The sequence below is a fragment of the Gracilinanus agilis genome, chromosome 5 (genome assembly GCF_016433145.1).
Source record: "Gracilinanus agilis isolate LMUSP501 chromosome 5, AgileGrace, whole genome shotgun sequence".
In the NCBI taxonomy this organism is placed as follows: Eukaryota; Metazoa; Chordata; class Mammalia; order Didelphimorphia; family Didelphidae; genus Gracilinanus; species Gracilinanus agilis.
In genome coordinates, this window is record NC_058134.1 from 208,966,844 (window position 1) to 208,983,998 (window position 17,155).

At 36.4% G+C, this 17,155-nt stretch overlaps 1 protein-coding gene across 1 annotated transcript in view; it reads left to right on the forward strand.

Moving 5' to 3' along the window:
- LOC123250057 (cat eye syndrome critical region protein 2) overlaps nt 1-17,155 on the forward strand; it is a 148,734-nt gene that overhangs the window by 108,727 nt on the left and 22,852 nt on the right. Inside the window, exons 3-8 of the mRNA XM_044679096.1 lie at nt 2,438-2,621; nt 3,385-3,524; nt 5,050-5,154; nt 7,420-7,466; nt 8,636-8,805; nt 13,813-13,896. Of these exons, the coding sequence (XP_044535031.1) occupies nt 2,438-2,621; nt 3,385-3,524; nt 5,050-5,154; nt 7,420-7,466; nt 8,636-8,805; nt 13,813-13,896 (730 nt within the window). The remainder of the gene's footprint in view (nt 1-2,437; nt 2,622-3,384; nt 3,525-5,049; nt 5,155-7,419; nt 7,467-8,635; nt 8,806-13,812; nt 13,897-17,155) is intronic.

The window sequence follows — 17,155 nt, forward strand, 5'->3', positions numbered from 1 at the left end:
CTACTTCTGGGGGAGGGGAGATGACTAGAATAATTACCAACTTTGGAGCCCTGGAGCTTTTGCCAGAAAGGAGAGGGAAGTGGACTGAGTTTGTGTGGAGAACTAATTGGACTAATATCAAGGTGCTTGCCACTTAAATGTCACCATTACTATTTTTGAAAGTAATCAGCTGCCATCAAAAGTGGATTAAGCAAGAGTTGGCCAGCCTTGGTTTGCTGGTTTGATTGATCTGTTCAAAGCAACTAGAATATAAAGCTACCCTTTCCCTATATGTAGCATTTCCTTCATTTAACATTTACTTTACTCAAATAAAGCAAGGAAATTTAAATTTTTCTTAACCCACCATCTCTTAAGTTACTTTTTTCCTCTTTATATTGTTGCACTACTGCATATAAGTTCTTTAAATTATGAGGTAAGGATACAGAGTTCTCAGAAAAAATACCATACAAACCTCCTTCTTATCTGGATCCTCCAGAAACATTCTGTAGCTTAAAGAGAGGGAGGGGCATATCTGTAAGTAAGGTGGCATGAGAGGGTCTGAAGAAAAATTTGAGCATAACTGGGTTAATCGAAACAACCATATCAGAGAGAAAAAGGAATCCCAAACCTTCTAGGAGAGAAAAGGAAGCTTTCAGACAGATTGTAAGCACAAAAGAACACTGTTTATACACACAGATGTTTGCTTGGCTAGTATTTTTTTGCATGCTCCCATTTCGCTGTTTGAATAAGACTTCTCCCCCTCCTGGATCAGCCAGTATTCTGGCTGTAATGAAGCTGTCATCCTCTCTCCTCATGACATCATTCTGGGGCTCCCAGAATGATTCAGTGTCTCAGAGTCAGCATTGTCTTTTCCTTGCAAAAGATATGGGGACAAGGAGAAGAAAAGGCTTTGTAATAAAATAGTATCTTCTCCCTCTTGTTTCTTCTCCACAGCTCCCTTCCAATGCCAAGAACCTCAGATAAACAAGCTCTTGTTTAACAGCTGGGGGTTTTGTGCTTGTTTTTTTTAAATCTGTAGAGGTTTTGATGCAAAGAAATTAGAACTTCAATATAACTTGGACAATGGAAATAAGTTTAGGAGCCATAATGTAATTTTTAGATGATGCTTAGTATTGATAACCTAATGTCATAAGTACCTTTTGGAAGACTTCTTCCTTTTTTTGTTTAAAAGGGGAATGCAAACTTAATTCACTGTCATTTCCTAGCTATTTTGTATGATTTCTTTACTTTTCAATATTTGCTTATAAAATAGTAGATACTGTATATCTCCATTTTATGATTTTGACACATCTTACCTTTGTTAAGAAGCATCTGAGTGACACAATGAAGAATGATGATGGTGTCTGTGGTCGTGGTGCTGGTGCTGGTGTTGGTGATGATGATGATGATGATGATGATATTGATATTATAATAGCAGCTAGCATTTATAGAATGCAAAGTACTTTGTATATGTTAATTTATGTGATCCTAGATAAACCTACTGATAGAAGACTAGAACTGAATTTAAGAAGAGCTAAGTTCAACTCTGTCCTAGTCTCTTAACTAAGTTATATGACCCTGGGCAGGTCATGTAACTTCTGTCTGCCTCAGTTTCCTCATCTGCAAAATGGAGATAATAATTAGAATCCCTCTCCCTCCTGGAATTGTTGTAAGGTTAAAAATGAGATTTTTTTTAAGTGTTTTTGTTGTAAACCTAAGAGCAACCTAAAGGGTTTTTTTTGGGGGGGGGGGTTCCTCCTCACTGATAAATTCAAAAGTAAGTATAGATGCTTAATTTGCCTTATTAAGCCAACTTAATATTATTCAGTGCATATAATTTTTTATGAAAAAATTACTAAATAAGTTATGCTAGAAAATTCCCCTAAAGTTGTAGCTTCTTGAATATAACTGAAAATCAAGGAAACTTTTCCCTATTCTTTAGGCTAATGTAAGGCACAGAATAAAACTGACTAATTTAGACTAGCCAGATTTAGATTCTCTAAGAAAAAGAACCAGTACTCAAATTACTTTACAGAAGTAAGTTTCTGATGCTTAAAATATGAACATATCTGGTCACTAGCCACAAGAATTAGGGGAAATCACTTTTTTGCTTCACCATTTACAGAGTAGAATATTATTCCCTTTCTGTATATTGCATAGGGATGTAGTAAGTTTTCCTTTGATCCAAAAGAAAAGCAATGAAGTCCATCCAAAGCTCTTTGACCTCCCTAAAAGCAAACACAATAAATACACAAGTGATTATATATTATAATACTGAGCTTCCCTTTGATAGGCCTTTGAGAACATTTTTATTATCCCATTTTTCTTCCTACTTGAGATGTCTTCTTCATCAATGCCAACTTCCCTATACCACCACCACTTGCCCCATTGATCCAAATGCCCTTCTCTATCTTGATCACATACTAAAATGTTTTTGTGATTGGGACTTTCTGATTAGGCCTCAGACATTCCACAGCTATCTGGAAGACATTATCAACTACCGCTGGGAACTTGAGGAAGGGAAACCCAACCCCCTGAGAGAAGCCAGTTTTCAAGACCTACCTCTACGCACTCGTGTGGAGATTCTCCATCGCCTCTGTGACTACCGACTTGATGCAGATGATGTCTTCGATCTTCTTAAGGTGTTTAACTGTCAGTCCTGGCCCCTGGAGGAATAAAGACAATTGTGGTTAGAATATAAAATAAGGAGAGAGTAAAGGAATGAGGGTGTAGAATTTAATTTGTTTTGCTTTAATGGAATCAATCATCTGAGAGATGCATATATGACAGAGTATTTTTACCAAGAAAGCAACTAAATTGTATTAAAAGGAATACTATCAGGACAACTAGGTAGCAGAGTAGATAAGTCATACCTGGAGTCAGAAGGATCTGGGTTCAAATTTGACTTCAGATACTTTCTAACTGTGTGACCCTGGGTAAGTCTCTTAATCCCAATTGCCTAGCCCTTAGAATTAATACTAAGACAAAAGGTAAGGGTAATGTTCTTTAATCTGAAATGATTACATGTTGGATAACTTCATTTAGCACCATCTTTGCTGAGAACTCCAAGGACTCAAATGGTGGTAGTGAAGTTTTTTGTACTGGGTCAGAGCTAGAATAGAAGTTGTCACTTGAGGTAAAGCTGGTGGTGTATTAGTAATGCAAAACAAAGCTTTCCCAGTGTCTGATTCTGTCCTGTGGTAGCAAGTTTTTTCATAGGTTTAAGAAATAAAGAGAAATAATTAGCCTAAACCTGGTTATTAGATTAGCAATGCTACTTTGCTACATCCTAGGATTTTCATCTCCTCACCATTGAGTATTTTATAATTTGGTTGGACAGCATGTAACTTTTGATTTCTCATTTTAGTTTTCTCTCTTTCTTATCCCTGTGCTTCTGGCCATAAGGGTTTGGATGCAGATAGCCTCCGAGTGGAACCTTTGGGAGAAGACAGCACTGGTGCATTATATTGGTATTTCTATGGAACTCGAATGTACAAAGAAGATCCAGTCCAGGGAAAATCCAATGGAGAGTTGGCCTCAATCAAGTAAGCACATCAAGGGCAAAGATTGCCTTTTATTTCTCTGTCTCTGAAAATATAGGTACACCTCTAATATAACAGATGCCCAAATCAGTGTTGAAATTTAGTGATCATATAAAAAAATACTATTTTGATGACTGACCAATAAAAATCAATTATATTAAAAAATTATATATTTTAAAAAGCACAGAATAATTTTAAAAGAAGTTGATCAGCAAAGGTATTGTACTTGGAACTGGAAAATCTGAGTTTAAAGTTCTGTTCCTGAAACTTATTAACTGTGTGATCAGGGGCTCTAAACTTCAGTGTTCTCATCTTTAAAATAACAGTAATGATAGCTAATATTTATGTGTGGCTTTGCTGGGCACTATGCTGAGAGCTTTACAATTATTATCTCATTTGATTCTTAAAACAACCCTGGGAGGTATGGGGCTATAATCCCCATTTTACAGATGAGAAAACCAAGGCAGATGACTTGCCCAGGGTTTCAAAGTTAGTAAGTATCCAAGGCCAGATTTGAAATCAAGTCTTCCTGTCTCCAGGGCCAGTGCTCCATCTATCATCTGGCTACCCTAAAGGACGTCTGTCTCTTAGGTTGCATGAAGCTTTCATGATATATATTGTATGTTAAATGTTACAAATATTATAGCACTACATAGATGTCTATTATTTATTGTTGGTTTTGTTCTCTTCTAATGAGTGATTCAACTAGGTCTGAAAATCAAAGAGCTGTCTTGAAATAATTTAGCAAAATAGTAATAATTGGAGCTAATTGTCTCTAATAGAACCTGAGATATTATAATATAACATCATCCAAATGGAGTTTCTAAGTCTAAGATACTACCCTCTTGTCTGCCTGCATGATACCTGTGCAAGATAAGTTTAATTTTTGTGGGAATTTGAACTTTTTTCTACTGAATATAACTTAAGATCTCTTCTGTGAATCGTACTATTAGAAGGTCATTTTGTTACTAATAGAATATTGAAGATGGAGGCAATCTACTCTGTCCTGCTGCCTCCTTGCAAAAAAAAATATCTCTAGAGCACCCTAAGAATCCTGTCTTGTCTCTTCTGTTCTCAAACTTCTATGGTGAGGGAAGGTCTCTTGTCCAGGCTGAAAGTCCAGTAGCCTCTCAAAGGTCTGATTCTAGAACTGACCCAGCAATCTTCCTACATTTAAATAATAAAGGCCAAGACATTGAGTGATTTGCCCATTCCACAGGTAGTATTAAAAGCAGAATTTAGACCCAGCTCTCTTTTGATTTTAAGACCACTATTCTTTCTTAGGATCAAGTAAGTTAAAGTGTCTTGGTTTTAGACTTCTGAGGATAAAGATTGTTTAAGCACAATTAAAAAGCCCAAATAACATAAATCCTCAGCTTGCAACTTGGCAATTTTTTCTATTCTATTTTTCACCCTAAAAATTAAAGATAACAGTTTCTTTCCCTTCTCAGCACTCATTTCATCCTTTTTTTACAATATTAAGACAAGAATCCTTGTACTATTGCTTCTAAAATATTTCTTTTATCAGGGAAAATGGAGATCAGAAAAGTGTCCCAAATATGCCTGGAAAAACGGGGAAAAGAAGAGGGCGACCCCCAAAACGGAAGAAATTACAGGAGGAGATTGCCCTCAAGTAAGAACAGTTTGTCTTCCTATAGTTGTAAAATTGCAAGGTCTTAGAATTAAAGGAGCCCACAGAGCCTAGTGGCTGAGTCAAAATAATCAGCTCGGGCTCCTGCTTCTTTGCCTAGTACTTTCATATTGTATAATTCTTCCCAGTGCATATTGAAGTGGAAGAATTCCTGGTATCAGCTTCTCCTTTTCAATAGATTCCTTATCCCACAATTGTTTGTACTCACAGCAGTGCTATGGATTCCCTACTCTGGAAGCAGCTGGGGGAAAGAGAAGGCCAACTTACTAATCATGCTTCAGTGAGGAACTTCTAAGTTAATCTCTTTTACCTACAATATCTTTTGAGAATGCAATTTCACTTATGTTCAATCAATTTAATTCAACAAATATTTCTTAAGTTTCTACTTTGTACCAGGCTCTGACTGGGAATCAAAGACAAATGTTAAAAGCCATGGAACATTAGTAAGAACAGGACCTAAATTCTCATTCCTCCTCCCAACCTAACTTCCCTGCCTGCCAGTTCCCTCATTTGTAAAATTGAAGGAGCCTGATTAAATATTCTTTTAGGTCCTTGCCAGCTCTAAGTCTGTGGTCTCTGAAAGGTTCTTTCCCTCAAGAGGCTTACATTTTACTTGGAAGGAAATAGCCTATGCACAGAAAAGTAAATACAAAGTAATTTGGGGACAGTTGTATTGTCCAGGATCAAGGAACCTCCATGTAGATGTATCTCTCTCTCCTGATGAAAGCCATCTCCATGTTTATGATGTAAGATGGACAACACATCTAGCTACTAGACCTAAAAACAGACCTTAGCAACAGGAATACCCTCCCTGCCCAGTTCAGATGTTGACTTTAAATAGTACCCTGGGAAAATCCTTGCTCTACTGTTCTCTCACACACTAGGTTGTATGTATTTCCATGGATGTGTGCATTTGTTTTTGTGGGGAAAACAAGAACAATTGTGTCTAGGATTCTGGTCAATTTTGACAAATTGCCTTTTTTTTAATCAAGTGAAGAATTTTGTAGATTACAGTTTTATTCATTCTCAAGAAAGGGTTTATTGAAGGTAGGTCACACATGACCCACTCTTGCTGGTTTTGATTTTAGTTTGTGAGGCGCTTTCAGGTTCTAGGGCATGGCTGATACTATATAAAATAGAGATTTGTCCAATTTCTGAAAATATCAGTGACCAACAGGGAGAAGCATCTGGAGTACATAAACCCTAGTAGAAGTATTCATACCAATACCCACTTCTTTCTGTCTGACCTAAGTCAACTACTAGCCTAGATAGCAAAGATATCCAGCATTCTTTTGATCAACTACCTAGGTGAATTTCCGTGCTGAAGAATTTGAGAATTATGTTTTCAGAATCTATATCTGCTAATATGAAGAGTCAGAATTTTGTTTCATGCTCCAGAATCAGAAATTTAAACAGTTGATGTTCCCCAAAGTGAGAAGCACTTCATAAATGTGTGTCATTTTTACAGTTCTCATCTTCCCTGTATGTTGCATTAATTAAGGCATATCTTCCCAAAACTTCTTTAGACTTATGAGACTATATTCTCTTAACTACCCTTAGGGGAAACAAAAGCAAAATCCCCATATTGAAATTCCTTTATAACTTTTTATTTTTCAAGATTAAGACTAATTTCTACACCCTTTGAAACAGCAAACACTGGTCTTTTTGATGCATGATATTACAAGAATTCTCATCCTTCATCTTTAAAGTATGAGATTGTTAAGTCACATCTCTTTTACTAAGTTAGAGGCAGGCGAGAAGTCTAAATGCACACAATACTTCATGGGTTTATGCTACCCTCTACTGGTAGTTTTGATCCTTCAGAAAGTTTAAACACCAAAGGTTTCTTGTTTGTAGTGTCAGGGTTAAGGCATAGCTTTGAAGAATGGAGAGAGAAACCTCATCCCATATAATGGAGACATCCATAGTTCTCTTAAAGCAGCCATCAGCCTACCTTCAACAGGTCCTTGTTAATGACTTCCTCAGAGAGAAGAAAGTACTGTTAACTTGTTTTTGAATCTCTCTTTTCTGTTGTTATGCATGCATTCCTAGATTGCAACTTTGTTATATGACAGAAAAAAACATAGTTATAACTGGATCCCTAGTGGTATTTGGGGACATTTTACCCCATAATCCACAGTCCTTTGATTAAGGTCATTTATCATGTTTCTGATGCAGGAAAGTTGAATAAGTCTGTACTTTATGACTAATCAATTAATGAGTATTCTTTGTTTCCCTATATTTCAGTGAAAAACAAGAAGAAAACTCAACTTTAGCACCACTGACAAAAAATGGTAATTTTGCTGGGGTTTGGAAAGAGAAAGGCATGGAATTTTTCTTTTTAGTTTTGTTTCTCTACCACTTAACATAACATAAATCTTAACTTATAAATAACTTAACATAACTTAACAGCCTTAACATACACCACTTCTTTCATGTAATCCAGGGCTAAGCTAAACCAGCTATCTTAGTGTTTCCAATATGGCACACAACATTTCCCATCTCCTTGTCTTTGCACACGCTATGTGTAATCCCTGCAATGCTTTCCCTCCTCCTTGCCACCTCTTCCTTCAGATCTCAGCTGAGGCAAACCTTTTCCTAATTTCCCCCCCAACCTCCAATTCCCTGGGAGTTTCCCCTGACAAATGATCTTTTATAAACTACATACACGGGGCAGCTGGGTAGCTCAGTGGATTGAGAGCCAGGCCTAGAGACGGGAGGTCCTAGGTTCAAATCCGGCCTCAGACACTTCCCAGCTGTGTGACCCTGGGCAAGTCACTTGACCCCCATTGCCCACCCTTACCACTCTTCCATCAAGGAGCCAATACACAGAAGTTAAGGGCTCAAAAATGCAAAAATAAATAAATAAATAAAATGAACTACATGCACATGTGTGCATAAATATCATCTCTCTTGGTAGAATAGAATAGAAGTTTCTGAGGGCAGGACCTATGAGTTTGGTTTGTTGTTTCCCTAGTCCCTAACATAGGGGATATTTAATAGTTACTGGTTGATTCTGAATTTTATTTATATATATACATGTACATACATATATAGTTAGAGATCTTTGGATAGAAGGGGGGGGGAAAGACTTGTGGAAGTAAAAATGCATTTAATGTAAAAACTGTGTGCTTGTGCTGTCAGGAGTCCCATATGTTACAAAAATAACTAGTTATAGGTCACAATTTCAGCTAGGTTACACAACCTAGTGTTTCAAAGGTAAGCTGTAGTGATTGAACATAGTCAATCTTTTGTTTCACTTTGAACATCAGCATTTTTTTTCCACTCTACCTTAAGAGGGTAGATACCAAAGAAGGATAGTTTAGGAATTTGAATTCTTCCCATACTTGAAGGAGAGCCCCCTACAACAGAATTTTTCTCATGATAGATGGTAATAGTAAAACTAATAGTAGGAAAAAGGTGTTTGATACATTATCGTAAAATTAACTCTTTTTGGTTTTAGGGGCCCAGGGCCCAGGGCATGGGACTTGGTGGCTTCTATGTCAAACAGAAGAAGAATGGAAGCAGGTAACAGAGAGCTTCAGAGAGAGGACATCACTAAGAGAGCGACAGCTCTATAAGCTTTTGAGTGAGGACTTCTTGCCGGAGATCTGTAACATGATAGCTCAGAAGGTCAGTACATTTGTGGCAGGTGCTAATTCTCTGATGTGATAAAGACCACTATAAAGGCTATGTCCTGTTGTCATAGGACCAAACTGATCTGAATATTTTACTCAAAATACCTTGTAGAAAGAAGAAAAAAATGAATAATGGTAGAATGAGTCTGAGAACAAAACTGTTTTATTATATTTATCATAGATGCAATATCCCTAAGGAATATAAAATATGAATTTATCAGAATACATATTATTTTGTTTTGAGGTTATTGTTGTTTGGGATTTCTGCTTATATCCCAGAGCCTTTCAGAATGAAATGGGGAGGAGAAAACTACCCAAATACGTCATTAAATTAGACAAAAAGTAAAGCTTGGATCTAGAAAGAAGTATAGTGGCAGGTATTCCACAGGGAAAAATAAACAGAGGGTAGTACATAAGCTAATGTGAAAGATTGGAGAAAAAAAAATCTGTGTGTTATCAAAAGAAATAGATCCTAGAAATGGCAACAAAAACAGCACTCTGTGTCAAGAAGTTGTAAACCTCTGGCAATCTAGAACCATTAAGAAGGAGTATGGTGGTAAGTATTTTGGTAAGAATAATAGAAGTAGAGAAAAAGTGATAACTGCTTTGGAGTATCCTGGAGGCAGCCCAACAGAAAGAAAAACAGAGGACCTGCCCAACAGAATGGGGGACTATCCAGCCATTGGAGTTCCTCTTTGCTAAAGTGTGTGATGCATTTCATCTTTCAAAGTAAGTTGCCATTCTGGCCTCGTAAGAAGGTACTTCCAGATGAAGTAAAAACAACTCTGGAGAAAATGTTCGTGTTATCTTAAAATTAGTGACCTGAGGAAGGGAATGAATGTTGGTCATGGTCTAACACACTCCTACATTAGTAGGTATTGTTTCACATGTTTTTTAAAAGGATAGCTATAATTCCTGAGAGTCAAAAAGGAAACATGTTGAAGAGTTGGAAGGTCTCAAGGACAAAATTTTGACAATTTTGAATAGTTCCAATGAGAAAGGAAAGGAGCTGTCTAATGAAATTGATGTAAGCACAAAAGGAGCTCCAAATTTAAGATCAAAATGAGAAGGAACCTCTTCTGTTAGACGCTTCCATCTAGACATATTTGTTCTAGCAGGATGACAAGAACAAATTTAAAAGGCATACACATGAGGCTGGGGGGGTGGGGGGGAAGAGCTTACTTACTTGGCCATTGCCCAGTTGGGTCAGATTTCAAAAGGATATGCAAAAATTAAGACCAAATAAACTTTTGATATCTATTCCCAGTCCTAGGGCAAGCATAGAGTAGATCAACTATCAGATGATTTTTCAATTAATTCAGAAAAGGTCGTTATCCAGAATAACAATTTCATCTTATTAGGGTAAGTGAAGTGTTATCTGAAGGGTATAAAAGAAAACTAATATGTCTGTATTTCTGGTAGCTATCAGATAAAGTCATTCATAATATTTTTATGGACTAGATAGAAAAATGGAAACCAGAAGGCAATAACTTAAAATTTTTTAACTTGAATAATGGATCCCCTCCCCCCCCCCAAAAAAAATTCTAATTTATGGATTCACTCCTTGTTCAAGTGAGTAGGAAACATATACTCTGCAGACAAAGACTTTGGATATAAGAGATCTGTAAAATTATGTGGACTCATAGTGAAGAGGGCTTGTCCCAGAATGAGAAACACTAGGAGCAATGGCTAGAAGAATCAGAAAGGCAAATTTCTGCTTCATATAGAAAATATTTGGAGTTGTGTGAAAATAAAGATATATTTTGCCATCACTGGAGGTCAAATGTCCTGCCTAGCATAGATTTATCCTATAGATTAATTCTAATTCTGTGGAAAGGACTGATTTGTTGAACTGGGAATGAGAACTAGAGGATTAGATTCTTGGAGAACATTAAACTCTTTCATTCTGTGATTATCTTTTCTAAGATTCCTTCACCTTTGGTAGATATTTCCAGGTATTCCTTCTTATTATGGTGCATATTAGGCTACATGAGTCAGTAATAAATGAGAATCCAAAGCTATCTATCAAATGTACTCATACTTTTAAAATAAAATTTAAAATCCAATTTAATATTTAAAAACAAAAGGCTTTTCCCCAAGAGCATAATGCCATCAGTGCTGTGGTTTAGTTCCCATTTTTCTATAGGATAAATGGTCTGTTTAGCAGAGGGTTTATAACAGAGACTCAGAAAGAAGCAGTATAGCATTTGTGGATAGAGAGACGTGGCTTCAGGTTCAGAAGGTCTGGGTTTGAGTTCTGCCTCTTGCATGTACTAGCTGTGTGACCATAGCCATGTCACTTACCTTGGTGAGAAAAGGAGTTTTCTCACCAGCTATTTCCTATACCGATTGAATCACAGATCTACAACAGTGGAAAAGAGATAGGAGGTGATATCCCTGATCAGATACCAGTGAGCTAACTTTCCATGTGGTATCGCTGCTTATTTAATGTAAATCACTATAAAAACCTTTGTAGAATATCTCAATATATTCAATATATCCCCAAAAATTTATTCAATCTATATGACCTTGGCAATGTAGGAATTCCATTCAACAACCCAGGTGAGAACCCAACTGTGCCTTCTATGATAGGAAACAGATCTGTGTGTCTGTGTTGTCCCCCTCGTCATTCCTCCCCTCTAGAGCCACTTGCCCTTTTTCTCTAGCCTCTAAATGTAGCCTGGGCACCGATGCTGCACTTCGCCCCTGCCTACCTGTTGGCTTGTATCTTTAATGCCACTCTTTGCATGTATCTAGTAATACAGTGTAACCTAGCCCAACACCTCTCATTTGCAAGTTGACCTTCACTTTCAATTTTGTAGTGATTGCGGTATTCCACAAGAGAGCCACTGGGAGAATATTTGTTCAGTGATGAATTTTTTTTCAGGGAGAAACCTGAGGTCATTGAAATCACTGCACATTTTCCTGAGTGCTATCTAGCGTGCTCTCCTTTTGATTTTTGGTCTCACTTCATTGGGCATCTTGCAGTCCCTGTCCAAAATAGAGGTATTGATGTTCTTTAGTTTAGTTCTTTAGGCTTCCCATCCAACCATCTTATCACAACCTGGACAGCTAGTACTCCTCCATCCATTTGATTTTCCCTTTGGTTGATTCAGGTAGACTTTCTTGGTTTGATTGCTTAGCTTATAAAAGAAGCCCTGCAGCATTCTAAGGCTTGATGCAATCAGTAAAATATTATTCCCAAACAGGAGTATCTGGAGGACCTCACCACACATGGGGAATCCCTCTTGCATTTCAGCTCTGTACTGGATACTCTATAACAAACACATGTCTCCCTATATTTTTTGCAAATTATATATAATTCCTTCAACAGTTCAGAAGGTAATGGAATTCCCATTAGAGCTGTGCAGAAGGATTTCTTTGGGGAGGATTTTCAAAGGTGTCCTTAGATGAATAAATTATGAGAAATGGATCTGTCAATGTCTGTTTCTGACTTTCTTAGCACATAGATGATAGGAAGGAAGGCTAACAACTCTCTTTAAAGGCAATAGATCAGAAAAGTGATGTGTGCTATCTGTCTGTTACGATCAGTTTTGTGTAGCTTTTGTGGATATATAATTTGTAAGAATACAATTTTTAAAAAATAAATCAGTGAAAGAATGAGAATAAAATTAAGGCTTTAGGAAAAGGACCTTTTAGCAATAATCTTCTAGCCCAATGATTTTAAGGCATGTCTGCTTTAAATTGAACATCTTAAAGAAAAAAAAATAATAATAGTGAATAACAAAGTAATGTAAATGTTTTGAGCAAGATGAATATATCTGACATTTCAAAAGAAAAGCTCTAGCCAAATAACTAACTATTCCCTTTGGTTCTAGCCAATTAACTAAATTTAATATAGCTAGTTTATAATCACTAGACCTTGTCTTACTCTCTTTCTCTCCCTTCTTAATTTGCTCTCTCTGATGCTTCCTATTTTCTTGAACCAGTAGAGTCAACATAGAAGTCAACATAGAGATTGTGTTAACCAGGTCTTGAATAGAAATTTACTTGGGGGCCAAATTAAAGGTAGGAGCCGTTAAACAAAGAAAGTAAAACTAGAGTACATTCAGAAGCAGACTAATTTCTATTTGTGAAGTGTAGGTCAGGATTACTTAAAATTTACTTACCAGTGTAAGATTAAAATTAATAGCTAATAACTCCAAGTATTATATTTTATAAGATTTATTAATAAACACTTGAAGTAGAAAAAATAAACTAAAGAAATAGAACTTCAAATTCAAACTTAATTATCTAACAAAAAGTAAACCCACATGAGAAAAATTCTCCTGCCTGAGACTCACCTCCATAGACCATGATCAGGGGAGAAAGAGAGCGAGGGCGGAGCTCTACAAAATTTATATCCTCCCTACATTAGCACATAACATGAGAAGGAATAGAGAATGTTGGGAGAAAGAGTTTCTGGGGAGTAAATTCTAATTATACACCCGTTATATAAATTAGTTTCATTTTCAGCTAATAAGCCACAGAATAGATTTAGATCAAAATTAAATTAGCACTCAAATCTATATGAGTGCTTTCTCCTTTTCCCCATTTCTTCCATCTGCTTCCAGGCTTTAGGTATCTGCTCTCTCATCTTGCTAATGGTTCCACGAGGGAGTCACCTAATTCTGTGTTTCCCAACTGTTCCTAATTCCCCAATTTCAGAGCCACTCCCTTCATCTTGATACAACCTGGCTTTTTGCTTTGGCCCATTTGAAAACAAAGCAAAGCATCAGATTAAATGATGAAACCAGTTCCTTCAAAGGTGATGCCTGTTAAGTGCTACCTAACTGCCTTTTGGCACATAAGTCTTCTCAAGTTGTGTTTAATCATCTTGTCATTGTGACTTTGGGATTCTTTCTTGGGGGAAGACTGAAATAGTTGTGAAGGTTTGGTGCCTTAAAGGTTTCAAACCAATTCTGTACCCAGTAGTAGTAATCACAAAAAAAAATTTCCTGATCTTTCTGTTTACTTTTCTCCTCTTTACTTTGAATTTTAGGAAAAGCGTTTACATCGGACAGAAACAGAATTACATACTAAATGTATGTCTGATCACCTGCCCATCAAGTCCCTTAAGCATGAGGTGAGTGTGTGAAAAAGTAAGATTTAATGGAGCCCTTGTGATTAAAATTTAGTGTTAATATGTTAACTCTAAATTTGAATTCTATTTTTGCCCTCTCAGGCTACATACAATCTCTTAATTTGTTATCTAGTCCATACGTACCCTGGTTTCTCTGCATCTGTGCTCTAATTTTGATCTTATCAGCCAAATTTTTTAAACTTAATTTCTCCACTATTTCTTACGAGACTCCTTTTTTTTTTTTTAATCTGTATCTAACACTGTGTTCAAATATTTTATATACATTCTTCATTTCCCTGATATTCTTTATTTCTTTTGACTTGCCTACCTCAGACCTTGGAATTCATCCCGTTCTCTTCTATGTTTGCTAAGAGCTGTTTTTTCCTAATTACTTCTCAGGTGTTTTCAAGTTGAGTTGTTATAGGCCAACTGAATGTGTATATTCCCTACATTTTTCCATCATTCAGTTGTTTTCCATCGTTTTAAATGCTTTCACTGAATATTTGCTAAATGGAAGCAACTTAGTAGGGAAAAAACTGGCCCAGGTGAGGAGTTTAAATCCAGTCTCTACCCCTAATAAGGTAGCTAATTTAGTTTTATTGCTGCATTTGCACTTTGGTTTCAGAATCCAAAATTGGAAAGATGATTATAGAGAAGTCATGTTAACTAAAGCATCTTGATTACTTGTAATTTCCCTGGACCTTTAGAATTAGAGATCTGCACCAGATTAACTAAGCTCCTCTTAGCTCTCTAATTCTGTGAAATTATAAATAAACTTTTTTTCTCACTTCAATAAAGATGTGCAATTTTTTTAACTGCTTGAGAAAATAATATAGTTTTTTTTTTTTTTTTACCATTTTCAGGTAGGTAATTGAGAAAAGCAATTATTTTTTATTTCAGAATTGGCAATTCTGGGGCAGCTGGGTAGCTCAGTGGATTGAGAGCCAGGCCTGGAGACAGGAGGTCCTAGGTTCAAATCCGGCCTCAGATACTTCCCAGCTGTGTGACCCTGGGCAAGTCACTTGACCCCCATTGCCCACCCTTACCAATCTTCCACCTATAAGTCAATACACAGAAGTTAAAGGGTTTAAAATTAAAAAAAAAAAAATTTAAAAAAAAAAAAAAAAAAGAATTGGCAATTCTGTAAGGAATTACTTCATATCCATGTTGCTAGTCTCTTATTCCCTCTGGTAGATTTTAATTATAGAATGACCTTTACTCATTGGGATCTAGCTTTTCTTCTTGCTAAATTTTCCTGCTAATCTTGCCTCCTTAGTATAGTATCTCCTGTCTTTATCTACAGCTTCTGGATTGAACATCCACTTAAGCCAAGTCCCTTTCTTTTCACTCTACTCAGCCCTTGGTGGAATCCTCACGGTAGCAATTTATTCTTTAGGTTGCAATAGTCAGTCTCTCATACTCTAGCCCACTAGGTTAAAGTTGGATTCACTGTTGCAATAAATGCATTAATTCTTTTTCAATAATTTTTTTACATGAAAAGATATGTACAGATGATTTAGAGTGAAGAAAGAGTAAACAGAGAATAATAGCTACATTCCCTATAATGATATTTAAGTAAAATCAGCACCAAGAAACATTTAAACTGGTCAAATATAATGGTCAGTGTTAGTAACATCACCTTAAAAGGATACAACTCTGCTTTTTGTTAATCAATAAACTTTTCAGGGAATGTACTTTAGAGAGTGTTTAGGAAGTTTTATAAACCTAACAATGAGCGAAATTTTACTATTATATATGTATGTATTAAAATATATAACCTAACACAAAACTGTAACATTTTAGGGTCAACATAAAATCTTATGTAAAACCCATAAGCAAAAAAATGCTTTTATTCCTATTCCTTTCCAAATCTTTTCCGCTACCTTTTGACTTAGTTTTCTTTTTCTTTCTTTTTATAAAATTGGTGTGTGTGTATTTTATACTTCTTTGTGTATACACACATATAAATTCCATTTCCTATTTAATTTTGCATAGTTCCTTTTGTATCATTTTTCTTCTGTAATTTTCTTTTTCTCATCTATAGTCATATGTATATAGACTTTGAGGTTTATAAAATGTACTACATATGCTCTCATTTGATCTTTCTGGGAACATTTGTGAGAATCTCTGTAGTTTTAGATTAGAACCAATTTGGTGAAAATTTGAAGTGCCAAAAATTACTCAGAGCATTTCTTAGAATGAAGAGAAATGAGTTGAAAGTCTCTTTCTGCTATAGAAAATCCCTGATGTAGAGATTAGCAGTCTGGGTTCAGGTTTTCTATCCTGCACTGGTCACCCAGGAGGCCCAGTCCTCCTGCTACAAGGCCTCTCTTAATTGCTACTTATGGGGAAGATAGCTATGATGTGAGTCCTCATAGGATTCTGGGATTCTCAGCGAAGGCTGTTAGTTCAGTAGACGCTGGATATTGCTGTTGCCAAGGAGTTAGTCGTGGCAGCTTGGTCTCTGGTGGGTTGGCAAAAAAAAAAAAAAAAGTAGAAGGGGCCAAAGCATCTGATAGCAGGAGGTGGAAGAAAGGAGGTTCTGATTAATTCGAAGGTTCTACTTCCAGTCCTTCAGGGGATTTCAGACAGGTGGTTCAGATTAGATCCTTATTAAAATCCTCCTTGGTAGCAGCACTCTTGTTAGGAACAGGAAAAGATGACATGGAGAGAAAATTAGGCTGATGAGAGACACACACAAAGAAGGTGTCCTAAACCAAGCATGGCTAAACTAAATAAATATAATTAATTTTCTATAATGCAATGAATGTTCAAGATGTGTAGAGCACTCCTTGCTCTCAAGAACTTACATTCTACTGAACGATGCAGTATTTACAGATAAAAGCAAATGCAAATTAATTTAAAGGGAAAATGAGTACCAACAAGTAAGTAGGACTTCCAGGAAGGATTCTTGTAGAATCTTGAGTCTGGAAGGAGGAAAAGAGCCAAGGAAATGATGAAATGAATTCCAGGCATGGGGGCCATCGTGTGCAAACTCATGAAAGAGAAGAGGAAGTAACAAACTTTGACTTGGGGGCCCAGAGTACAAGGAAAGGAATAATGAGAAATAAATCTGGAGGGAGAGTGAGAAGCCAGTTGAAAATGCCAATTAGGGAATTTGTATTTTGTCCTGTTGTCCATAAAGTAGCCACTTAGTATTTTTGATTAGAAGATAATGTCTGACTTCTGCTTTATTTTTGCAGCAATGGAGATAGATTTCAGTGTAAAGAAAGCAATCTCTGTTTTTTTAGGATCACCTTAG